The following is a 25970-nucleotide window of genomic DNA, read 5'->3' on the forward strand; positions in this document are numbered from 1 at the left end:
TAAGGTGCCGTTCTAGCCAATCGTGGGGCATGGTGGAAAGTAAGTCCCAGGCAACAGGACCCCAGGGCTGCAGGCTCTCAGGAAGAGGGGCTTGGTGCAGCTCTGGGGATGCTTCGAGGACAAGAAGGGCTTGACGCATTTGTAACTGGGCTGGCAGAGAGAAGAGGGATCAGGCCAGACACAGGGTGGGGGCTGGATGGCCTGGCTGAGCGAGGGTCAAGCAGCTTGGCCAGGCTCCCATCTCCAGCCCCAGGGCGAGCGCGTGAGGTGGAGCTGAAACATTCAAGCAGCTTCCTCTCCTTTGTTGGGAGTGATGTCGCCCATTTCCTGGATGTCCAAGAACCGGCTTCAAACAATAGTTCTGTCAGGAAGCCAGGAAGGGGCTGCTGCCCTGGGTCTGGTCCTGCCCCATCCCTCCCCACCTCCTGAGACCTGGCCAGGCCATCCTTTATGCTTATCTCTTTGAGTCTGCTGTCTCACTGCACCACTGGCCAGCTGTGTTTCTGTGGACAGGCCATCCACCTTCTCTGGGCCTCAGCTCCCCTTCTGAAGCCTGGGGGACATATCCATACCTAGCTGAACTGGCGTGCTGACTGGAGGTAGTAACAATAGGAGGAATAGTACTAGCAGCTAAGCCACCACAGGTGGACAACACACACACAAATGCTTGGCTTTTATTAGGCACATGGAAGACGTGAGTTGATTCAGGTGGAAACTGTCTGCTCACACTTTTTGAGGGTCCTAAATGCCACGTATCTCCATGTGTCACCTATCCACGTTTAGACTGCCTAAAACTTACAAAATTGGGTTTAAAACTCAGTTTTGTCACTTAATGGCCATGTGGTCTGGGACAGTGACAAAGCCTTTTGAGTTCCAGTTTCTCCATCTATAAAATGAGAATAACAAGAATATATCTATGTCAGGCATCATTGTGAGAAATAAATGGATCAATACGTGAAAACCACTTGACGTGATACTTAGCAAAGAGCAGTCACCCACAGCCAGGGTGGCACATACCTGTGATCACAGCGACTCGGGAGGCTGAGGCAAGAGGATCACAAGTTCAAGGCAGATGTCAGCAACTTAGCGAGACCCTGTCTCAACATAAAAAATAAAAGGGCTGGGAATGTGTCTCGGTGGTAGAGCATCCTGGATTCAATCCCCAGTACTGCAAATAAATAAATAAATAAAGAGAGTCACCCATAGGTGCTGTTTCCACCGTGGGCCTCCACCGTGGGCCTCCACGGTCCCCGCCCACGTCTTTGCTCACATTCTCCCCTGCCTCCTCCCAGCCCTACACCTCTTACTTGTCCATGCATCCAGCTTGGCACAACTTTGGAATATCTACATGCAGTCCCACAGGTTGCCCAGGGTGGCAGCAGTGGAAGTCTAGGCTCAGTCCTAATCTCACGACTACCTGAGCCTTTCCCATCATTGGGCCTCAGTTTCCCCACCTGGGAAGTAAAGAGAATTTACTGGCCTCTAAGGGCCTCCTCTTCTGCTGCTCCAGGAGTTAGTCCAGCCCTCTGATTTCTGACACTGGACTTGCCAGCAAGTCAGGGCCCACACCCTGCTGGAGACAACATCTGTGTTTCCAGTTCACCAACAGACTGGAATCCTCCCCAGAAGAGAGATCTGCACAAGTGGTTCAAGCTGTCCCCAGGCTTGGGAGCTGGGTGGATGCTTTTGTCAAGAAACATGGCCTTTTCATTAACGCCATTGTCTGCCAATTAGCCCAATGCTGACTCACAGGGAACACCGTGCTGGGGGCCTCCATTCAGGCGGTCTGTGGCTGGAGCATTGTGTTCTGTCAGCCTGGCTCCCCGGTCCCTGGAAAATCGCAGCTCCACTGCCTGTCCAGCTTGTCTCATAACCCCACTGCCTGGTGCACCTGTCACCCTGACGGAGTTCACTGACAACGTGTCTACTTGGTACCAGGCAACGCACAATCAGCTTGTTACTGCATCAACTAAACCACCCAGAAGGGAAGTCTTGTTGCTATTCATATTTCTCAAGATGAAACTAAATCTCAGAGAAGTGAAATGTGTTTCTCAAGTCCCAGAGAGGACAAAACCATCATTAGTCACCAGGAAGAGCTGCCATTTTAACTGTGTTTGCCAAAGAAGCTTGAGCTGTGTGGCCTTGAGTGAGTCACTGTGCTCTCCTGTTCCTCCTCACATACCCATCACCAGGTGTCCAGATCACCAACTCCTACGTGACAACTCAGAGCAGAGGTTTTAGAACCAATCAGGACTGGGTTTCAATTCTGCTTCTGCTAGAAAAATAACACATACTGTTCCTACCTTGAGAAGCTCAGGTCAAGAAGGGGTAATAGAATGGCACAAACACTCTCCGTGTCATTTGAGATACAAGGGAGCCATATCACATAGAAAGTTCCAGTATCAACATAAAGGTGCTTCAATTCTTTCAAGGCTGCTTGAGGTCACACTGTACAGTTGTAAGGCAACCCATTCATCTGTTCTGCTACCGATGGACACTTGGGTATCTCCCTCTCATTTTTTACCAGTAATGCTTCAGTGAATCCCTTGTATACCCTATAATACTTAAATCAGTACTTCTACAATATAAACTTTTACACACATATTTTGATAGATGCAGCAAATTATCCTCCAAACATAATACATCACTGTATCAATTTACACTCCTACCAGCAGGATAGGAGAAAACTCATTGCTCCTTATCTGGGTCAATACTCGATATTCTCAAGTTTTTGCATTTTTGCTGAACAAATAAAATGGTATCTCATTGTTTTTAATTTGCATTTTTCTGAACACCAGTGAGGGGAGCCATCTTTTCACATATTTATTGGCCACTCTGATATTCTCTTCAGTAAACTGCCTGTTCACAACCTGGAGATATTCTTGTTAGGGTGTTATCTGCCAACCACTTTCTGAGTCAGTTCCACCTCAGGTTTCTGATCCCTTGCCTGCCCTCTCAGCTTCCTGGATCCCTCTAGCAACCCACCTGCTGCTCTCCACTCCAAGAGATTAATCTCCCCAATCCAGCCCTCCCTGTTTCAGCCATCCTGAATGCAAGAGGATGGGGGGATTTATACCAAAGTTGGTTCAATTAGAAACAGTTAATTGCTTCTCTATTACTTTTTAAAGCCAAAGTTTTCATAATAATCCTCTAAAACCAACTCAGTCTCAAACAACGAACTTACATGAAACAATTTCTAATGAGGAAAATAGATGATGAAATCTCTGAATCTTTTCCATACTTCATTCTTCGAATGTCAAGTGTGGGTGATCTATTTAAAACAGAGACCCCAAATGTCCTTCTTATTTTAATGAAATTTCCAAAATGAAATACCCAGGTGATTAGATCTATTTCAAGAAAATCTTCACAAAACCCCACTGTTTCTCCCAATAAGTTGATAAGTTCTCTCAACATTTGTATGGTTAGTCTGGCCTTGAACTCACAATCCTCCTGCCTCAGCCTCCCAAGTAGCTGGGGCCACAGATGTGTGACACTACCTTGGATTGTAGTAATTTTTGACATGGAAAAGAGCCCAGATGTCATCTTGGTCCAGTCCTATGCTTCACAGCTTAAAGAAACTGACTCAAATAAAATGGTGACTTGTCAGGGCCACATAACAAAGTCATAGACTTTGTTAAAAAAAAGCAGCCCAGCCTCCTTTTCCTCTTTGCCCAGCTGCCCATTGCAATGATATGGGAGAAAAATTGCTCAAGGGTTTTCTTGAAGTTCTTTGGTCTGAGTTCATCCCTGGGAACTTTGGACCCTTGGGAGTCCCCACAGCAACATGAGGTGCTGCATGTTCGACAATCAGATAAATAAATAAGCCCTTAAACAACTGTCATATCACATAATACCTCGGTTTTGGATGGCAAGTGAAAGGAATGTTTTATCATTTTCTTTTTAGCATCAACTCTTCCATCAGAGCAGCAGAATTGATTAAAACAAGGCTTCTAGAAAGGGCATGCCTGCTTAATTTGCATTCAACCCTCAAATTAAAGGAATACCAGCATGCAATTATATTTCTTATTACCATAGCCTAATCTGACCTTTTATGCATCCTCCCTTCAGTTCACAGACAGCGGTTTTACTGAGACTGCGACAGGGATTTCTGGGCTTTTTTTTTTTTTTTTTTTTTAAACCACAATAAAAACAAAAAGCCTGAGGATTCCCTTTTTTATCCAAAAGTATTAATCATTAAGATAGAATCCCGACCCCACCCCAACCCCCTGTGTTTATGCTGCACAGAGCAAGACACGCTTCACAGCTCCTAGGCTAACTCTGGAGAGGAGAGGCAGTGCAGCGTTCATCCAGCAGATAGTTAGCAAGGCTGACTTGTGTGGGCCATTGTACATGAGGCAGGAGACATGACAGCAAACGACATGCAGTGCTTGCTCCTAAGAAGCAGAGCAGTGCGGTGACATGCAAGACACCCCAGAACAGAAGGAAGATGGGATTCCCTTGGGGCAGGGGAGCAGGGACGCTTCATGAAAGACACCAAATTCAAGCTGCCTCTTGGAGAAGTGGGGGGAGACCTTCTGGGTGATGACGCCTCAGGTGGATGGATTGTGGGGGACCATGGTAGGAGATGGAGCTGGGGAGTTCTGAGTCAGACTCTGGGGATACTGGCTGTCATACGAATCTGGACTTTGTCCAGCCAACTGTGCAGACTCTTTGGGAAGGAAATGTCCCCATCAGGATAAAGGCAGAGATAAATAAGTTTCAACCTGCACTGAGCTCTTACACACAAATCCACACTCCAGGCAGAGGAGCTTTCTCTCTGTTCCTGCCTCAGGGGTTTGCTTCTGCTGTTCCCTCTGCCTGGGACACTCTTCCATCATCTCCTTTTAAAACACCACTTCCTCCAAGAGCCCTTCTGTGGTTTCTCTTCCTAAACACACCCTCACCCCCAGCTACTCACTATCATGTTGACCTCATTGAGTTTCTTCTCAGAACTTATTACAACCCAAAAGCATCTTGCTTCTGCATTTACCTGTTTGTTGACTCCATCATTGGGACAGAAACTCTGTGGCTGCAGGGCCCATCTGTCTTGCTCATTGATTATGCGTAGGTAGCAACTAGCATATAGCAGACTGTAAAATATTGGTTGAATTTATTATCTAATTGATTAACATCTTTCCAGGATTCTAGCTACAGCTATACCCCCTTTTCTCCCATCCAGCAAAATATATATGCATATAAATGAGCAAGAGGGATATCATTTATTATAAAATCTGTATGTCCAAGACACACCCCAGACCAATTAAATCTCTGCAGGTGGGATGCAGACGTATTTCAACCTTCCCAGGTTGATTCCAATGTGTACTCAAGGCTAAGAACCTGATGACCTTGAAGGGTAAGAGTGTGGCCAGTGGAACTATTTGTTTCCCAGAGCTATTATATACTTGTAAATTAAAATATCTATTAAAACAAATTACTTGGGACACATATTACAAAGGATCTAGACCAACAAAGACATCATGACCCCAAACTGAGGCTTCCTATGTAATAGAAGCAGCTTTTTAAAGTCCAAGTACATTATGACATTTCAGGGAATAATAATACATCTTTTATTATGCCCAAAGCAATTCAGTTAGGATTTGATACCTATGAAGATGCACATTTAACCTCAAAGAGTTTCTCCCATCTCTACATAGAAGGAATTTGTTCACTTGTGGTTTTGTAGCAGGAAGGGGGTTGGAAGCTCTTTGGAAAGATGAACTTGGTGGACAGATAATCATTTCCTGCATGTCTATCATGTAGTAGGCATGAGGATATAGAATGTAAAATAAAAGTCCAGCTCTTGCTCTACTGAGACCAGGGGAGGTAAGGCATTTCCAGTACACTTGTGTCGCGTGCTCAGAGCACGAAAACAATGCTGCCCCTTATCCGTACTGTAGCGCTCCTTTTATGTATATAACTCATTAAATACTCATAGCTGTACCAGAAGGTAGGTGTTCCCCATCCCTTTTTTATAGAAGAGGAAAATAAGGATAAGTAACTCACCTAGGGTCATACAGCTATTAAATGACAGAGCCTAGATTCAAATCCAGACAACTCAACTCCAAAGCCCTGTGTTCAGTCATCACACCATATTGAGTCATGGGAAAAAACGGGCAGGAAAGACCACTTCTGGCTGTAGAAAGGGGATGCTTCCTGGGGAAGACAGCACTAGTGTCTGCCTTGAGGGATGGGTAGAGGCTCAAGAGGCAGAAATGGGGGAAGGATTGTTTCCTAGCAATGGATAGCAGGGGTGGAGATTTAGAAATTGGAAAACAATCAAGGAATGGCATTTTGTGAAATGTAGGGTACATGATAAGGAAAAGTAAGAGTAGAGTGGAAGAAATGGGCTAGGTCAGGGTCAGATTATGGAGTGACAGAATGCTGGTAATGATTTAGTTTTAGTTAGTTTGCCTTTGGGAGTTACTGAAGGTTTTCGAGCAGCCGGCACAGGAAGCAAATTCAAGGATGGCCTGGTGGGGGAAGATGGCTGTAGGAGATGATTTAGGAAGTCGATTTAATAATCCAGACAAGGGGAACAAAAACAGCCTGGGACAGTGACAGTGAGATAAAAGAGGAAGTAGCAAATGTGAGAGATTATAGAAGAAATTCAACAGGACTTGGTGCTGGATTGGAGGTGGGAGAGGAGCGAGCAGAAGGAGCCAAAGATGCATCTTGTGTTTTGACACTGGGAGGATGGAGACCCCGTGAACCCAGATAGGGAAGACAGGAATGGGCTTGGCAGAGGAAAGGGGACAGATAAATTTCCTTTGGGAATGTAAGGAATCAGTCTCATTATTGTTAAGCCAAAACCAGTAAGAAGATTTTCTGACTATTATTTGAAGCCCTGCTCAGCGATCCTTCACTCTAACTGCTTTCAAATTGTTGTGTGACCTTTTACCTACTGAAATTGAAACACGCATTTTCTTGTGGGAGATTTAAGAAATTATTATCTTTAATTGCTTAGAAACTCCTGTCCTAGAAGGCTGTGATGTCCTGTAATTCCATCAAGAGTACAGGAAAGCCAAAAGTAAGTTTCTTTGTTCAAAGAATTCAAAGCAAGATTGGGGGGGCGGGGGGAGACAAGAACGCCTATCCAACTTGGGCAAAAGTCAAGACATCCTACAATTGAATGTGAAGCCATTAACAGTTCAGAACTTGTTGCTGATTCTAAAGAGGTGAATTGACATTTGGGGAGTGACCAGTTTTGCACACTGCAGTGGGAAAATTAGTCAGACATAGATTCCTGCACTTGAAAAGACAGTAAGGTTTATTCCCTTGTTACCCAATGTGTGGTTGACAAGCCAGCAGCATTAGCACCAACAGGATCTTTATTAGGAATCTCAGGTTCCACTCCAGACCTACTGAATAGAATCATTTTAATAAGATCCCCAGTGATTCATATGTGCAGTTTATAGTAAAGGAATAGACAGCTAAACACGGTGGCATAAACCTGTAATCCCAGTGACTCAGGAGGCTGAGACAGGAGGATTGAATTCAAGGCCAGCCTCAGCAACTAAGCAAGACCCTGAAGAGCTGGGGATGTAGCTCAGTGGTAGAACAGTCCCTGGGTTCAATCCCTAGTACTACCAAAAAAAAAAAAAAAAAAAAAAAAAAATAGATAGGCTTTAGAATCAGATGTAACTTGGTTTAAATCTCAGTTTAGTTTACTACCTACTATTAGCATGCTTCTTCGTGGATAAAATCAATCCACAGTCCTCCACCTTGGTTTCACATAAGAACAGCCTGGGAACTTTCAAAAACCCCATGCCCAGACCAATTAAATCAGCATTGCTAGGGATGGGATCCCGACATCAGTATCTCAAGTGATTCTAATGTGTGTCCACGGCTGAGAACTACTGATGGTTCTGAATGAAGGACAGTGCAGCTGACAGACCATCTTCACTAGCATCCTCCATCAACCACTTCTCATGCACCAAGCCAGGGCTTCTTAACCCCTCCCTAAGTTTTAGTTCCTTCGTTTGTGAAATGGGCTTGACATTTAATAGTATCTCTTTCAAAGGACCCTTGAGCATGAAGAAGACAGATGTAAAGCCCTTGGCACAATGCACAACACTCACTAAGTATTTATTTATGCAAGACTCAGCTTCCTCCGCAGAAAGAAGCTAGGAAGCAATATGTGGCTTCAAGTGTCATATGAATGCCAGTCTGTAGCCCTATGTATACTCTACTCTTCAGAGTTGACTTCCAATTACATGGCCACCAAGGGGTTAACAGACTTTGCCTCTGCTGTTCTGAAAATGCAAAAACCTATTCTTCCTCTTAGGTTGGAGCATCTGAGGCAAAGGCAGCTGGCAAGGAACTCTTGCACAGCGGGTCCTTCCACATGAGGGCTCAGCAATGGTGGGGAAAGGGGCGGTCATGCCATGCTTTTCCTTTGAACGACTGTCCCCAAACACTTTAGGTAACAGATCATACACCTCATCTAATGCCACGGCAACCTCCCCACTTGAGAAATCTGGGATGAGCTGGAAGCCCTAACAAAGACACTTGTCCCACTACTTTACTTTTCCCAGTTCTGCAAAGGAGAGACCAAGGCTGAGTTGAGACGGCTTAGGCAATCTGTATTCACAAGCAGGGTTGTGCGAGTGGCCCAGGCAGATGAAGAGGAAATAGCCTACTAGTGAAAAAGGAATTGAAGGGGGGATGTGCATAATAGTGCTTTGAACCAGAGCTTTATAAACACTTCTGACTCTAACCTGCCCAGGAGGTAGATAAGCATATGCCCTTTAGTTTGTCCTCAAACTCAACCTCTCACAGAGGTTAAGGAACACACCCAAGGTTGGAATTGACACTCAGACCTCCTGACTTCCTGGCTTTGGAGCTGGGAGCACAGCCCCCACCTCCCTCGTCTATCAGGAGAAACATCTGGGTTATAATGCCTGAGGATGGGCTATCAAGGGGAAATGGTGGAAGTTAGGTTCTTTAAGAAACTTTGAGCAAGAAGGCCTAAGTCCCAGCCAGGAGCCCCTCCCGCACCCTGAGTCACAAGGCTCCAATGCTTCTTCACAACCTCCTGGATGCTTCCCTTGAATGACCTCTTCAGAAATCTATTTGCTTGAAGTGGCCACAAAGAGGTGAGACCTCAAAACACGAGAACACAAGGAGCTGTCTCAGGTAACAAAGGCAGTCCTCACACTCACTTCTTTAGACTCGGCGTGGCTCCTCTGCCACACGCAGAGTGCCACTTAAAGCAAAGCCAGAGGAACAGGCAGGATCATAAGAAGAAAGAGCAAGGGGGAAGTCATCCTTAAAGGCCAAAAGGTTACATAAAACATAATAAAATACAACTGTTTCCTTTAAAATTTTTAATGGACAGGAAATGGTATAGAATAACTGCCAAGTCACATAAATTAGTTTTTTTGTTAATGTTTGTGATCCAGGAAAGGACACACTATCGGTCGATGCAAACCGCATGGGCGTTTTCTCCAGTTGTCTGGGGGTGTGACTGAGCATGGGCCCTTGACCCATCTCTACATGGTCCAGAAAAAAAGGCGGCTGCCATGCTTGGCAGGCTTCAGATCTCCTTCTGTCTCAGGGTTGGGCTCTGGTCTTGCTCTTGAGTGATAGGGATTCTCCGGTAAAGGCCGATCTGTTTTCACTTTGGTGACCTGGGAAGGGTGAAGAGGGAAGAGGCAGAGTTGAAAGTAAGGCTGGAGTGATCTGTGACTATAAATGAGCTCCCTGTGTCTCCCCTCTGCTCCTTTTGCTCCCACTACCCTCCGACTTTAAGGCCCTGGCAAACCACGTTTAATCCTCAAATAAGCATTTAGGAAAGTCTATTTCACATCATTCCACATGGCAGAAGTTGGGAATATGGAAAGAAATAAGATACTGTCCTCAAGGGGCTGTCTACTGAGGGAGGCAGGCAAAAGTATCATAATGGAGACGTGAACTATGTGGGACAGCAACAAGGACTCCACACATCTCACCAACACTGAAGGCTAGGGGACTGGGCGTTGCTGATGTGGTAACACTTGGCTTAATCTTGACGGATAAGCAGGCACCAGCCAGGCAGACTGGGAGGAAGGCAGGACAGGGGCCCATCTCTAGAACAGTCAAAGCGAGGCTGCAGGAAGAGTGGGGGAGCGAACCCTCTAACCAAGCTCTGAATGTTGTCAGAAATGATGTAGCGCACATGAAACGCCATTTCCTTCTCACATTCCAAAGAAGCCATCATGCAGGGGTTCACTGGGACCACCTACCGAACTGCAGAAGAAGTTACCACGAAGCTGATCAGCCAGCCTACGCTAAAGCCTGCACTTTCAAAACCATGCAACGTGGGTAAACAGAACTGAATGACAAAGGGTACTGAATGATACGCAAAGGCTATGGATTTCAATCTGTTGGTAACAGTTGCCACTGAAACAGGGATGTAACCAATCCCATCTGCAGGCTAGGAAGTGTGGAAGCTAGACTGGAAAGAGGCAGGCCAACTGAGATGGTAAAGGATGAACTACAACAGAAAGGGAGATGGAGATACTGACATCCACAGAAACCCCTCATGGTCACCAAAATCTCAACTGGAAAGACAGCAGAAATTGTTCTTTTAAAGATAAGGAAATAGGTTCTGATATGTAGGTCATGGTTACTAACAATCTTCCAATTGCTACTTTAGTGGTATGAATTCTAAGCTACCCCACATGATCAGACCAGGTTGATCTGTCTAGATGTATAAATTCAGAAACCATTTCTGTGAACAGAGTTTTCAGGTGTACAATCAGTTATAACCACCCTCTGCAGCATTACTAACTCTAACTCACGGGTGAGGACCAAGGAGACTTGCCTAAGATGTGGTAACATCAGAGCTGGAGCTGGAACTTGAGCCTTCAAACCCAGAGTGGTTCCTTATTTGTCACTTTGAAACAGCACTCTCACCTCTCTGCTGTAATTAGAGATCATTAAGGGTTCCTTCCTGCTTGGCAGAGTAAACCCAAATGCCCCCAGCTGGTATTAGAAGCTCTTTTAAAGAATTCAACGTATTTATGAAGTAAATTGAGGAAAATGTTTCCCAAATGTAAAGTAATCAAGGACCACTTGAGAGAAAAAAGTGAGGAAAGAAAAATAAAGTAACCTCCTCTTCCATAGGACTCCCCAAAAAGAAAAGGAGCAGAGGCATATGGTCAAACCAATTACTAAATAAATGCCTTTGGGCAGCCACTGAAGATTGAGTTCCCCACCTATAAAACAGGGCTATGAATAGCTCAGAGGGTCATCAGATGAAGTAAAACAATACATGTAAAGTGTCTGATGTACAGCAGGTGCTCCCTAAGGCATTGTTGGTTTTGTTTTTGTTGTTGTTTTGGTACTGGGAATTGAACCCAGGGGCCCTTTACCACTGAGCCACATCCCCAGAATTTTTTTTTTTTTTTTTTTTAATTTTGGGACAGGGTCTCACTGCGTTGCTTAGGGTCTTGTGAAGTTGCTGAGGCTAGCCTCAAATTTGAGATTCTCCTCCCAAGTCACTGGGATTATAGGTATGTGCCACCAGGCCTGTCTATAAGTTATTTTTGATATTATCAAGGTTATGGGTAAGAAAGTTCAGGGAAGGACACTGACATTCAAACTGAGGCCTTACAAATAAGTAGGAATCCACCAGGGGAAAGTAGAAGGGAAAGGTAACTAAGTGGGAACGGCACACAAATATGAATGAAGCTCAATCTTTAGCTTTATCCAGGTGATTATCCCATTCTAGAAAAAGACTGGTACTGAACTAAAGTGTAAATGAAGATGATAATCCACTTAAAGAGAATAATTTTGAAAGTTATTTTTATTTTTCATGTTTTTTTAATGTTAACATAAAGATTCAAGAATACATATATTTTCTTACTAGCATGGACTTGTTAGCATAACTTGTTAATTCTCCTGTCAGGAGTCGGAAATGAGAAAAGTTTTGTTAGATGTGTAAGTTCCCCCACTTTCCAATTTAGAATTATCATCTATTTAAAGTAACTTGTTGAGTCCAGCAAGAAAAGATATCTGAAGATGATTATGCTAGATACAAAAAAAAAGGCTAAGTCATTGCACTACTTATGACACCAAGCTTTTGACCCAATTATTCACAGATGCTATACACAAAGGAAAGGGAATGGAGATTAACTATGACCTACGTGCCCAGATACTATGCAAGGGATTCACACAGGCTCTCTGGTGTAATTCTCACCAAAAATGGGGATTCCTGGCCCCATTCTGTGGACATGGTAGGATAAAGAAATGTGCAATTCATTCAAGATTCCATAGCAAGTTAAGTAGTGGGACTAAATGTTCCAACCTATTTGCCTCCATGCCTGCTTAGCTGTACAGCCCCAGAAGGAATGGGAGGTGCTAAAGCCAACCAGCAGGCACAGATCAGCTCATTAAGGGCCCTCATGTCACAATACAGAGAGACACCTTTATCTTACAAGCAAAGGGGAGCCCCTGAAGAATTTTTTAAAAGAAAGTGATCCCTGTGATTTATTTTCCACACAGATCAGTCCTTCAGTGAAGATGTATTTTTATCCCTAACTTCTTCAATTTCAGAAGATGAATGATCTTCTAAGGCCCAAACTGGGTCCACCTTCCTCTCCCAGAAATGCACAGGGCTCAGGTTAAGAACTCCTCTCTGAGAAGATAACAGCAGTGGGGCCGGTAAGAGGACTAAAATACAATTCCAGAAACTACTACTCTAATGACTATATGGACTAAAAACGAGGAGGGAGTGAAGACTCAACACACCAGGCTTCGAGTTCTGACATTTCCACAGATGGTGACATCACAGCTCAGACAGGTAATATAGAAGAAAGGAGGGGTAAACACACTTTTTAACTAGAAGCATGTATTTTTTTAAATCTTAGATATGTTCCCAAAAAACCTGGCACAAGCTATTTCCGGTTGACCCTATTTCTGCAGTGAATTCTACAATAACCTCAGAGGTGTTTCCAGCTGACAGTGTTTCACTAGCATTTTGTTTATCCTCCTCTACCCCCTTCTGTTCTTCAATCAGCTAACTGAAAGGAAAAAAAAGGCATGTGCTGGAAGATCTACTTACGGGAATACTTCTACTAAAAACACTCCCCGTGGTATGTGTACAATCACTCCCTAATTAACCTGTAGTACACTTGGCTTCTTGCATCATGTCTGAACTCACAGAAACCACTCTCTGAACACCTCCTGCCTTTCCCCAACCCAGGTGGGAATGAGACCCAGCAGAAGCCCTTTTACCTTTGACAGTTCTCCCAGGTCAGGCCGCACCCAGCCCAATTTGTCCAGCACACAATCATCAAACTTTGCCTGCTGTTTGCGACAGTATCGGAATAACTGCAGGCCGGAATAATCAATGCAGGTCCAATATTCTGTGAAAGGCTCCGCACAGTGACGCTTTATCTGCCTGCAAAGGAGGGCTAGGTTAGGGGCAGTTCTTTTGCAAAATAATGAAAACCAGAAAAGGTGGGAAAATATAGGCACAGATCTCAAATACATAACCTCGATTTCTGAAAAGTTGGGAGCAAATACTCTCACCACACTGACAGGACAACTCCAAGACCCTCAAGTCACACAAAAAAGTACACAAAAAAGACTTCTGAGGAACAAAACCCACTTTCTTTATGTAGCATAAAGAAAAGATTGTGGCCTAAGGCACAGGTATTTTAATCAAAAGGAGAACCCCTCACTTGGGACTATTTATTCTTTTCATTAAATCCAATTCTAAGAGAAAGAAGCACAGTCAGAGATGGGCACGCTGACAAGAGTCAGAGGTGACAGAATTTCAAAAAGCAAATACACAAACTAACAAGCAGAAGCCCTGGGGTCACTCATTACAGAGGCAAACTGCCCTTCACTCCTTGAAACCTCAAGGTCCAGGTTCTATTAAATGCACTGAACAAAAAGAGAGACAACCTTATCATCCAGAAAAAAAGTTAAATTATATTTAGTGTTCTCTGTTACCACTTTTGGACTCAAAATTGGCTGGGGAAGAAAATGTAACTTGTGTGGATAAAAGCTATGGATAAGCTTCAGTTGTTCCACGAAATTCCCCTTATCATTCAAAAGTGCTGGTGATCAAATAAATGTAAAACAAGCAAGAGTAAAATACCATTATATTTTATGCAAAAGCTGTATTTGATGTAATGGAAGATACTGAGAGGACCTCCTTCCCCCAATGGAACTGCGATTATGAAATGCTTCCTTATCCTCCTCCAGCAATCTCACTAACAAATGGATCCTGTTTAAGATGTCTCAGAAAGGAAGACTCTCAGGGATGGTCTAAGGAGGTTCATAGCAAAAATTCTGTGATCTCCCCCTTGGGAGACAATAAAGTGACCAAAGTTTCCCAGGTAACCTTACAGGAGCTGTAGGCATGACTGTAGTCACTCACCCTGGACCTCAGAGTCACTCACTCCGGTAGAAAACTACCATTTTAAAGGGGAATTCTGAATCCCTCCAAAATGCTGGGGCAGAAGAGGAGCTGCGAACAACGCATGAGCACTCGAGGTCCCTGTTCTGGGCCTCGGTACTCCCAGGCATCACACCATCATCTACCAATACGGCAACGGCACGTCAGCAGAGAGAAATTCCTTTCAGGGAGGCAGTTAGGCACTGTGGGTATTTGTGAAATCCAAATATTTACCAATTAAAACCTTTACTTTTATACTTGCCAAAATTCTCTTAGAAAATTAATTTTTTAAAAAAATAAACACATACTTAATCTTGCTAGCAGACAAATCAAAGCAAATCTGAGCACAATAAAATATCATTTGGTAACTGTCAAATATTTTAAAAACATGTCTACCAGGATGCAGTGCTGACAGCATAAGGTTGACCCAACTTAAAAAAAAAAAAAAAAAAAAAAAAAGACAATAAAGCTCAAGAGCCATAAATAATGTTCAAAGCCTTTCACAGCGGGGCGTGGTGGCACACACCTATAATCCCAGTAGCTCCGGAGGCTGAGGCAGGAGAATCACAAGTGCAAAGCCAGTTTCAGCAACTTAGTGAGGCTCTAAGCAACTCAGTGAGAACCTGTCTCTAAACAAAATACAAAAGTGTAGCTAAAAATGTTAAGCATCCCTGGGTTCAATCACTGGTACCAAAAAAAACCTTTTACAAAATAATCTCACCACTGGGAAATTTATGCTAACACAATAATTAAAAAATAAAAAAGAGCCACATAAAAAAGTAATTACTATAGATTTATCCAAAATGACCAAAAACTGGAATCATCAATTATGTTCACTAACAGGAACTGGTCAAGTATATTATGGTTGGTTCATCTACTGATGGAATAGTATACAGTCATTAAAAATAATGATCATGAAGCCTGTATAACAACCTGACAGAATGTTTCCAACAGTTTTAAGTGGAAAATCAATTTTTAAAATACACAAACTATGACTATACCACAAAAAATATTTTTGTATGTGAATAAAGATAGTATAAGGAAAAAGGAAAGCAGCTATTGTGCTAAGGCATTTGATTTTTCCCTCTAATGACATTACAGTGGACATCTGCAGCTTCTGCCTAGCCAGCAGTCATTCCCCATTCTTCTGTAAAGATGCTAGTCACTTTCCTTTTGGGAACAACTCCTCCCTGTCTCTCGGCAATGTGGTTTGAATGAAGTTAAGATTTCGTCCCACTTGAAGCCTAACCAATCAGAGCACTTTCCGTCTCAAGGCAGAACTGCTTCAACAATATGCATTCAGTTAGTCAGGACAACTGCCACCCATGCAGGGACTCTGGTCTCATACTATTGGAGAAACGGCACTTTGCCTATGCTTGCTAAGCAGGGAAAACAGCACTTCAAAGCAGCTGTTGGCCACTTCTACCACCCCGAGGAGAGTCTCTGAAAATAAGGTCAAGAGAGAAAAGCAGAACTAAGAGACTGTGGAGAGAAAAGGAGAAGCAAAGGACATCAAGTAGGTTGACATCACTTAAGCCCTTGAATCCAGCCCTGCCTGATGCCAGGTCTATTTCCGGACTTTACAGTTAAAGAGCCAAATCCCTCTGAGTTGAGTCCCTGCCCCTTTTAATAGAGTCCTGCCTAGAATGGTTGCTAAAACATTTTTCTATAATTATACACCACGGATTTTTCTACTTAAATATCAGAGACAGTTAACTACCTAAAAATCTGACTCCACGCACTTCTCTCCATCACAGTTGTGTGTCCTGTAGCAACAATAACAACCTAAAGAATGCCTGCACGTAAGCTCTGTCCCTCTTTTTTGCGGTGTTGGAGATCAAACCTAGGCCTCCCACACACAAGGTCAAGTGCTCTATCGCTGAGTCACATTCCCAGCCCTGAGGTGACTTTATGTGCCTTTTCAAAATTTTCACAGCCATACTATATAAAATAGGTATTTGGAATTGAGACATGGAGATTAAAGAACTTGCCATATAGTAAAAATGAAAACAAAAATATCACTGACTGACTGTTTGGTCTATCTGATTTTAACACCTACACATTTCCTACTGAAATTATCCTTTTGTTTAAGTAGTTGAATATAACTTGTTTAAGAAGATTCTAATGTTCCAACCACATAGGCACTGATACCAGGAGACTTTTTACCTGAAGAACTCCAGAGCACACTTATTGACCATCTTGCCTTCCTCTAAACACCGCCTCGGGTCCTTCTCCTCCCAGCGGCACAGCATGAACTCCTTGTTGGGCTTATCACACTGAGCCCCGTAGTGATGGGCCGCAGCCTTCAGCACAGCAGAGCTGACCTTCACCTGGGGAAGGAACATGGGAGAAAGACCACAGACCGAACCAGTGTCACTTTCTCAATGTTATTTCATGCTGGTCAAGAAAAGCAGCACTGTTTTGACTTCACCAAGAAAATTAAACACGGGGCTACCATAATTCTTTATGACCTATTGTGCTCTAGAGATCACAAAGCTCATTCTCATACATCATTTTCTTCACTTTTACAACAATCTCACTAAGTTGACGTAACTGTGGCATTTTTAGGGATAAAGACAGAAGTCCTAAGATGAACTGCTTAAAAGAAAAACGGAGGGTCCTGGAATGCAAGGAGAGGAACCCACCCCAGGAGCTTTCCCGAGTTTCCGTTCCCAGAATAAATTAACAGTGTAAGAATATATGGGACTCACAGAAGATGAGACACTGGCAGCAATCAGAAAGAGCACCTAGCCCAGCAAATTGTTACTAAAAAAGTACTAGAATCTGTGATTTTTTAAGAATAATAAAATCAACATTTTCTTGGGAAAAAGGTGTAGTTAACTCATAGGGATTTGCAAATAGTCCAGGGTCTATTTAATAGCTGCAACAGCAAAGGTCTGGCTAGCCTTTTTCCCTGTTCCTCCTTTTCCTACAGTAATACCACATGTTTTAATTACTATGACTTAACAGAACATTTTGTTATTTGCGAGAACTCTCCTCATTCTTCCTTTACAAATTTGTCTCTGTTACCCTCTCAGATGAACACTGCTTGAATAATTTGCATTTGAATTGCATTAAATTTAGTTACATACTGAATTAGGGGAGAATGAGCACTTTTGTAATACAGGTTGAGCAAGTATCTTTTCTGAAATCCTTGGGACCACAGGTGTTATGGATTTTGGAAGATCTGCATATACATAAGAGCTATCCTGGGGATGAGACCCAAGTCTAAATACGAAATTTGCCTTATACACATAGGCTGAAAGTAATTTTACCCAATATTTTTAATGCAGCTGTTTTGACTGCAACCCATCACATGAAATCAAGTGTATGATTTTTCTCTTGTGGCATCATGTTGATGCTCAAAATGTTTCAGATTTTGGTGCATGTCAGATTTTGGATTTTTGGATTACAGATAGTCAGCTTGGGTTAGGTTTCTGCTCAAATTTCATATCCTTGGAGAATCTTTCCTTAATCATCTTACATAAGTAGCACTTGACCGTCTTATATAAGCTGGTGGTCACTCATGTGAGCTACACATGACAACTAGAACATAAGCTCCAACAGGGCAGGAATTCTGTATTCAACAGATTCAATACTGTAAAAATGTCAATTCTCCTAAATAAAGATATAATTAAACAACATTTACCATGATACACCATGCACCCAAAACAGTGCCTAGCACAAGTAGCTGTGGAGCACTCAATGTTTTCACACAACGGGGACACGAGTTACAAAAGACATAAGAATACAAGGATTACGGCCTGTAGAACGCAGTGTTTCTCTCCATTTAAACCAGATTCAGGCATCCTTGCTCTCTAGTTAAAATGATAGTTTCCTTCATAAAGGGACCGTGCACATTTTTTGCTTATTCCTCAGGTTTTTTGTTTTGTTTGATTTTGGTACTGGAGATTGAACTGAGGGATGACATTCCCAGTCCTTTTTATTTTTAATTTTGGGATAAGGCCTAAGTTGTTGGGTCTCCCTAAATCGCTGAGACTGGCCTTGAACTTGCACTTCTCCTGCCTCAGTTTCCCAAGTCACTGGCTCATCACACCAAGCATAGCATTTTTAATACTATCTATATAGGGTACTTTTTCTATTGGATTTTTAAACTGTCTACTGCTTGGTTATACACTGTAAATTTCTTAGCCATCTTACTAGTTTCAATACAAAACTCAAAGGAATTATCAGAAAATAACTACCATTTACAGCCACAAAATCAGTTTCTCTTTCTGATGTTTGTATCTTTTTTGCTTCTTATTCTCTTTTCCTACTTTATTGCTCTGATCAAACCCTCCAGGACAATTCAGCTAAACAGAAATGACAGTAGGCAACTTTTTTCCCCTATATTTAAAGTAGCTTGATATATTTATCTGCTTTCCTGTCGCCATTGTCTTCTCTAAGAAAGACTAAAATTTTCAAGCACCTTTTCATTAACCTATAAATGTGACATAGAGCATTTACAGATTTTCTAAAACTGACTTGTATTTCTAGAATAAAATCTAGTCTATCATAGTATTATACTTTAAAACAATACTGGATTTGATTTGTAAAATTAAGGATGGAGATATATATATATATAAATATATATATATATATATTTGTAGGTGAACACAATACCTTTATTTTATTTTTATGTTGTGCTGAGAATAGAACCCAGTGCCTCACACATGCTAGGGGAGCACTCTACCACTGAGCCACAACCCCAGCCCATAAAATTAAGGATTTTAATGTGATAAAAGTCTATAATTTTATTTTTATTCACTTTGCCCAGTTAAGTTACTAATAAGATAAACGGCAAAAAGAGTAATTTACACACTACAGGAAGAGGAAAGTAAAGTTATGACTATGTCTACAAATATTACAACTGTCATAATTATCAAAACAAAGGTAAAGTTATAATGCAAGTGAAATTTGCTATGAAATTCTAATAAATTTATCAAAAATCTGTAAAGCTTTTATATGAATATTTTTAAAAATAAAAGTTACCTAAGTAGGTGGGAGAATAAAAATGATCACTCAAAGTTTAGTTAAAGCATAACACATTTTAAAAATTATGTTGGCTATACTTATTTCCTTTTCAAATGCCTTAAAATATCCTTAAGTGGCAAATAATTCAAATGCCCATGGTGATCATGCCCCAAAAGCCTGCAACATTATTTGCTTTACCTCGCTAGGTATGTGGAGGTTTTAACCAAAGGTATACCCACGTTGTTGAACATGTAAAACACTACCTCTGTCACAGAGAAATAAAGGATGAGCATCACACTCTGAATCCATTTCCTAACTGATGAACATGAGATATGTGCTCGATGACAAGCCAGTCAGTGGGAAGCCCAACTGGAACCCAAAGCCAGGCCTCCAACCAGGCCTCTTCCAAGGACATCACCATTGTTGATACAGCAAAGACCCTGAGATGTCACCACATCCCCTCACCTGCTTCTTTACTAAGACTGATGGATGAATTCCAACAGCAAGGATGTCCTTCACAGCTGCTTACCATGAATACCCTTTCAAATTCATTCAACTCCCTTTGTCTCAAGAACACAGTATTTCAACACCCTTCCTCACCCATCCTCACAAGACAACCTGCACAGCAGGATTATAGAGCCTGCAGGTGTGGAAAGTGAGGCAGATATCTTCTAGTCTTGTTCTTGCTTCCTTAAACCACGTCAGCAACTTCTTATGATACTTGGTTTATATCATGCCTTTTGTTTTCTTTAATATGTGTAAAGTGCAGCATGATACTACTTACAGAACCAAGAGGATCAAACAAGTTAATGCATATATACTAAGAACTCTGCCTGACATAAAGAAAGTACATCATCAATATTAGCTATTATTTTTATTTTTACTCAAAATTACCAATTGTGTTCCAGGAAGTTTCCAGTACAAAGCTTCTAACTACTTTTTCCATGGGGATGTGTCATAACTCCTAATCAATGAGTTCCAAAATGGGTTTAACCTCCTCCTCAAACTTGATGCAGCTTCTGGCTTCCCCAGTCCTATTGTCATCGCAAATCTGACATTGATTCCTCAACTTTTCCTGCCTTCTTTATTAATCCATTGCTAAGTGGCATCAATTTCAGACATATTTACTTGTTCTTTCCTTTCTGTAAGCTGCTGAAGTGATTATCCTGAATGACAATTCCTGTTCTACTCCGCTATTAAAACAAATCATTTTGGGCATGGTAGTGCACGCCTACAATCCCAGCAGCTTGGGAGGCTGAGGCAGGAAGATCACAAGTTCAAACCCAGCCTGGGCAATTTGGTGAGACCACGTCTCAAAACAAAACAAAACAAAACAAAATAAAACAAAATTTCAAAAGAGCTGAGAATAAAGCTCAGAGGTAGAGCACTGGTGGTCCAATCCCCAGTACCTCAAAGAGAGACCAAGAGGGAGAATGAGTCACCAAACTTTCCAGATTCAGCCTTAACAGGATAAAGCCTAAACTTACAGGGTGTTCAGAGCCTTCTGGACCCAAACTATCCTCCTAGCCTTTTCAACCAAGTTTCATAAAGGGACTATCTGCTGTTCTCTCGAAACACTGAACTCACTGTTCCCTAGCCCATTTTTAGCCCCGTGCATTTTCCAGCCCCTTATCTTTGCTCAGATCCTAGCTTCACTTAAGAGTTCTTCCATCTTTGCCCAGAAATGCCATTATTCAAATGTCCTTTTAGCTACCTCCTACCTTAGGGCCAAGAAGTGCCTTTCTCTTTTCCCTTTATAGCCTCAGAGAACTGTAGGAGAGTAATCACCTCATCTTACAAGCAAAATAACTGCCTGAAAATACTGAAAGGGACTAATCGAGGTGACTAAGCAGTTAGCCCTGGAATTTATATCCAACATCAAATCCTACTCTTTCCTTAAACATGCCTGCCCTCCTATCATAGTATTTAATGATACTATGTCTTATATTTTAATCATTTATTATCTGTTTCTCAACTCACATTTCAGTTGTAAACTCTAAAGGCAAATTTATTCCAGATAAAGACCTCTTGCAAAAAACAGAATTTCAAATGTTTGCTGAACCAAATTAAAATTCCAATGAAAAATACAGTAACTCAAGTTTCATAGTGGGGCAAGAAATTAAAAAAAAAAAAAAAAAAAAAAAGTGGTTCCAAACTGGGCATGGTGGCACATGCATGTAATCCCAGCAGCTCGGAAGGCTGAGGCAGGAGGATCACCAGTTCAAAGCCAGCCTCAGCAAAAGTGAGGTGCTAAGCAACTCAGCAAGATCCAGTCTCAAAATAAAATACAAAGTGGGGCTGGGGATGTGGCTCAGTGGTCAAGTGCCCCTAAGTTCAATCCCTGGTACCAAAACAAAACAAACAACAACAACAAAAACTGGTTCCACAGCAGCACAACTGTCACTTTATTACTACAAAGCTCCTGAACACAGCTAATCATTTCTTCATCAGAGGAAAATAACAGTTGTCATCCTCACAGGCATATAAGACTAAATAAAATAACACAGGTAAAACAACACAGTGCCTGATATGTAATTCTTGGCACCAATTTTTAGTCCTGCCCTTTCCCTCCTTTAATGCAGCCTGTTCCTTCTGCTATCCAGTCCTGCCACAATAGTCTTCTGTCTTAATACCTTCCACTTCTTCCCACCACCTCCCTTATAGGATAAAATTCACACTGCTTGGTCAAGTACTATCTCAGCCTAAGGTACATCTCCTACCTTGGTACCCACTGCTTCCCACCAAGACTAGGATCACATTAAACAGCACCTGGATCACAAATAAACTGAGGCTCTACTAAACCTTCACAATCTGTTGAGCTACAGCCCATAAACGAGCACTTTAAAAATGGGTTTCAGGACCAGACCTGGGTTCACCACTCAACTCTACCACATATTAGCTATGTGACCTTGAGCAAACCACTTCTACTTTCAGGGTCTATTTCTGATCTACAACATGGGAAGGGCAATTATATCCTACCTTACAGTGTTGCTGGGGGGATTCAATGAATTAATGCATCGAAAGGAATTATTTGCATCCTGCCTGGCTTTGCGAAATGGATTGATAATGTTAACTATAATTAGTAAGCTACTGTCTTCACTTCTCATAGCAGTAACTACATTGTACTATAAACTACCTCTTTATGTGTTTCCCTCTTAGATTAAAAGCTGTATGAATAGTGACTTTATCTCTTATTTTTCAGTGTATGTACACACTGTAATATTCAAAAGATATATCTGGAACAAATGAATGCTTTAAATGTGTCCATACCAAAGGCCTTGCCATGGTTGTGAGCAAATGCACATTCTCCGACATCATCGCATTTTCCTGCGGCTCCCTAACTCCATTCTAATGTGTTCTGCACCGATGATAATACTTTAATGTGACTGTCCCCTTCGAATGTGAGCACCTGGGGCGGTATACTCTGTTCACTGGGAGGCGTGAGCGACATGAGGTAGAGTGGCCCCGGCTGATGATGTCTAGTAAACAGTATTATCACTATTCACGGAAGGAGAAGCAGGTCGCGGTGGTGGCGGGTGGGGGTGTTCCGCAGCCACAGCGGGATGCGATGGGGTGGGACAGGAGGGCGATTCCCGGAGCTGTGCATGGACGTTCGGGAATCGACCTGTGTGTGCTGGGAGCAGGGACCCGGGGGTCCGGGGCCCAGGGTCCGCTGAGGCGAAGACTGGGCCCAGGCCTAGGGAGCTGCAGCCCTGTGCCCCTCTTGCCTGTCCTCCGGACGAGCCTCACCTCCTCCACTTTCAGCTCTTCCAGAGTGGGCAGCTCCACTATCCCCGGCATGACGGCTGCAGCTGCGACCCCCGCAAGGCGCCCTCAGCCGCTTCGCCCCCGTCTCCTTGAACTCCCCTTAAGACCGCCGTGGCCCAGCCTGCGCATGCGCATCCGCGGCACGCAGGCGCACTGCTGCGCTCGCCGCGAGCGACGGAGCGTGCGCAAAGCCAGGAAGTCCGGAGCGTGCGCAAAGCCAGGAAGTCCGGCGCGTGTAAGGGGCGGGGCTTCGCGTGGGACCCAGCCACTCCTCCTGGTTGTCATAGTGAGGTGGTGTCCCCAGTGGCTGGGATCCCAGCGGCTGGAGGCTAGAAGCGGGCGCCATGGAGTACACAGGGAGTAAATATATCGGGGAATATGTAGATGGGAGGTAAGGGCTTCATTTGTTTCACTTAACTAGGTCTGAATATCTGCGCCTGGGATAAGACGACTGCCTTTTTGCTTTTGCAAAGGACTTTGTACCAGGCACTTTTCACAAACTTGCTCGAGTAACTTGCTCAAGGGCTCATATCCAATAAGCAGCAGAGCTAAGATTCATTCATGCCACATATCGGTGTGTGAGTGTGTGTGCGCGTCCAGCTTTAGATTTGGGGCTAAGAGTATTTAAAATGTCAAGATCCTTGCTGTCGTGAAGCTCTTAGTCCAGTTGGAGTGTATTGCCAATAAACAAATAAATGAGAATGTCAGATAGTGAGAGATGCTATGAAAACAAGCATGGAGATTGGAGAACAGGGACTGTGGCTAATCCGAATTCAGTATGAAGTCATCCCTCAGTATCCGCAGGGGATTGATTGCAGGACCCCAAGCAGATTTCCTTTCCAATAAGTAGTTCCACATCCGGGATGGAAAATATTCAGGGAGAAAATACTGCTTCTGTACTGAACATGTATACACTCTTTTTGTCTAGTCATTATTCCCTAAATGATACAGTATAACAACTGTTTACATATCATTTACATTCTCCTAGGTAGTATAGAGAAGATTTGATTTACACAGGATGATGTACAAAAGATTACATGCAAATACTATGCCATTTTATAGGAGGGGCTTGAGCATGCACAAATCTGAGGGGGTCCTGGAACCAGCCCTCCCCCATACCAAGGGACACCTGTATTTTCAGTCCACGATTGGTTGAATCCACAGAACCTGCAGACACAAAGGTGCTTCTGTACATGGTGTCTTCTCTTGGGGAGTTCACAATCTAGGAATTATTAGAATTATATACACAAACTACTCCAAGGGACAAATAGTAAAAGTTATTCAGTTCAACAAATGTTGGTTGCCCTCCAAGTACCAGTCTCTGGACTTTATCCTCATTCTAATTCTTGCCCTCAAAAAGCTCATTCAAATATCTAGTGGCAAGTAAATATAACTCAGATAACAGCAGTTCAGCATGGTCAGTGCTTTGGTAGAGAGAAACAAGAACACAGAGTTGGTCAATCTTCTTTGCAGGAAGGTGGAATCTTTGTGTTATAACTGGAGAAAAGGAGGCCAAACAAGATGAAATAGTTTGCCAAACAAGTGCTAGTTGTTCAAAGGGTAAAGCACACCTACCATGGGACTGTAAAGATGGAGAAGAAATGAAGAGCGAGAATTTGGTGGAATCTGTGCACTGTATACACAGGTTGTTAGATTCCAGTAGTTTTGTTTTTGTTTTTGTTAAAAGGAAGAAGAGATCAATGGTCTAGCCATGGATATAAGATAGTTTTCTAGAGACAGTAGTAGTATATATGGGGTTCTATCTCTAACCCTTAGTCAACCTTTCAAGGGGGATGTCATTAGCTCCACTTTAGAGGTAATTGGGGTTTAGAGAGCTTCAGATACTTGTCCAACTCATCAGGTAAATGGTGGAATGCTTCTCAGCTCCTCCCTCCTGGACTGAAAAGGGTTAATTTCCTTTTAGAATTTAAAGAAGAGAATAGCTTCTCTATACAATAGGAAGTTGACACTTCACATTTAGTTTGTATAGACTCTCTACTACTGCTGGGAATATAAAAGATTATAACTACTTTGCAAAAGTTTGACCGTTTCTTAAAATAAGTGAAAGTACATTCCCATACAAAAGTACATATATGAGTGCTCGTAGCAGCTTTATTTGTGATAACAACCCAAGTGTCCCACCAATAGGTAAATGAATTAACAAACTGTGGTATGTCCATCCATTGGAATACTACATAGCAACAAAAGGAACCATAAATGGTACACACAACACCAACATGAGTGAATCACAAAAGAATTATATTGAGTGAAAGAAACCAGACACAAAAAAACACACCCACAGAGCTGGGGATGTGATTCAGTGATAGAGCAACTTACCTAGCACACAGGCCCTGGGTTTGATCTCTAACACTGCCAAAAATAAATAATTAAATAAAATAAGATGTATAATGCCCTTTATATAAAATTCTAGAAAATTCAAACTAATGGGTGGTGACAGAAAGCAGATCAGTGTTTCCTGGGCAAGAAGACTATGAGGAGGGGCACACAGGAGGATTACAGAAGGACATGCAGAAATTTTGGAGGATAATATATGAATTATGTTTATTGTGATGATGGTTTCCTGAGTGTAGGTCAAAACTTACCAGATAGTACATGCTAAATATGTGTATTTTGTGGTATGTCAATAGTACTTTGTTATAGATGGTTTAAAAAAAAACAACATTAAAAGAGAGGTGTACCATGTGTGAGCATAAAAAATAAAAAGCTAATGTAGGCTCTTCCCTCAAGATCATGGTTTCTTTGGTGTAGGTACAGAATTGAATTCTAGATAACACTACTGCAAAGCAGCACAAGAAGTGCTAGGGTAGACCTATAAACC

At 42.5% G+C, this 25970-nt stretch overlaps 2 protein-coding genes across 2 annotated transcripts in view; one reads left to right on the plus strand and one right to left on the minus strand.

Annotated features, from left to right (window-relative positions):
• Positions 1 to 9311: 9311 nt before the first annotated feature.
• Positions 9312 to 23272, minus strand: NDUFA8 (NADH:ubiquinone oxidoreductase subunit A8). Its single transcript, XM_079113721.1, has 4 exons — positions 23114 to 23272; positions 16556 to 16719; positions 13219 to 13384; positions 9312 to 9629 (listed from the first exon to the last, which is right to left on the minus strand). Exons 1-4 carry the CDS (start codon positions 23162 to 23164, stop codon positions 9492 to 9494), a joined length of 519 nt encoding a protein of 172 aa, XP_078969847.1. The 5' UTR covers positions 23165 to 23272; the 3' UTR covers positions 9312 to 9491.
• Positions 23273 to 23383: 111 nt separating this feature from the next.
• The window catches only part of MORN5 (MORN repeat containing 5), a 32278-nt gene continuing 29691 nt past the window's right edge, over positions 23384 to 25970 (plus strand). The window contains exon 1 of the mRNA XM_079113960.1: positions 23384 to 23522. Within this exon, the coding sequence (XP_078970086.1) occupies positions 23476 to 23522 (47 nt within the window). The 5' untranslated portion in view covers positions 23384 to 23475. The remainder of the gene's footprint in view (positions 23523 to 25970) is intronic.

Source organism: Sciurus vulgaris, assembly GCF_902686455.1.
Source record: "Sciurus vulgaris genome assembly, chromosome: 15".
NCBI lineage: Eukaryota > Metazoa > Chordata > Mammalia > Rodentia > Sciuridae > Sciurus > Sciurus vulgaris.

Coding starts and splice junctions, on each gene's coding strand:
- NDUFA8 (XM_079113721.1), bottom strand. CDS start 23,164: ATGCCGGGGATAGTGGAGCTGCCCACTCTGGAAGAGCTGAAAGTGGAG. Junction 16,720..23,113: donor AAGAGCTGAAAGTGGAGGAG/GTGAGGCTCGTC, acceptor TTCCTTCCCCAG/GTGAAGGTCAGCTCTGCTGT. Junction 9,630..13,218: donor ACCTGGGAGAACTGTCAAAG/GTAAAAGGGCTT, acceptor CACCCTTCCCAG/GTCACCAAAGTGAAAACAGA.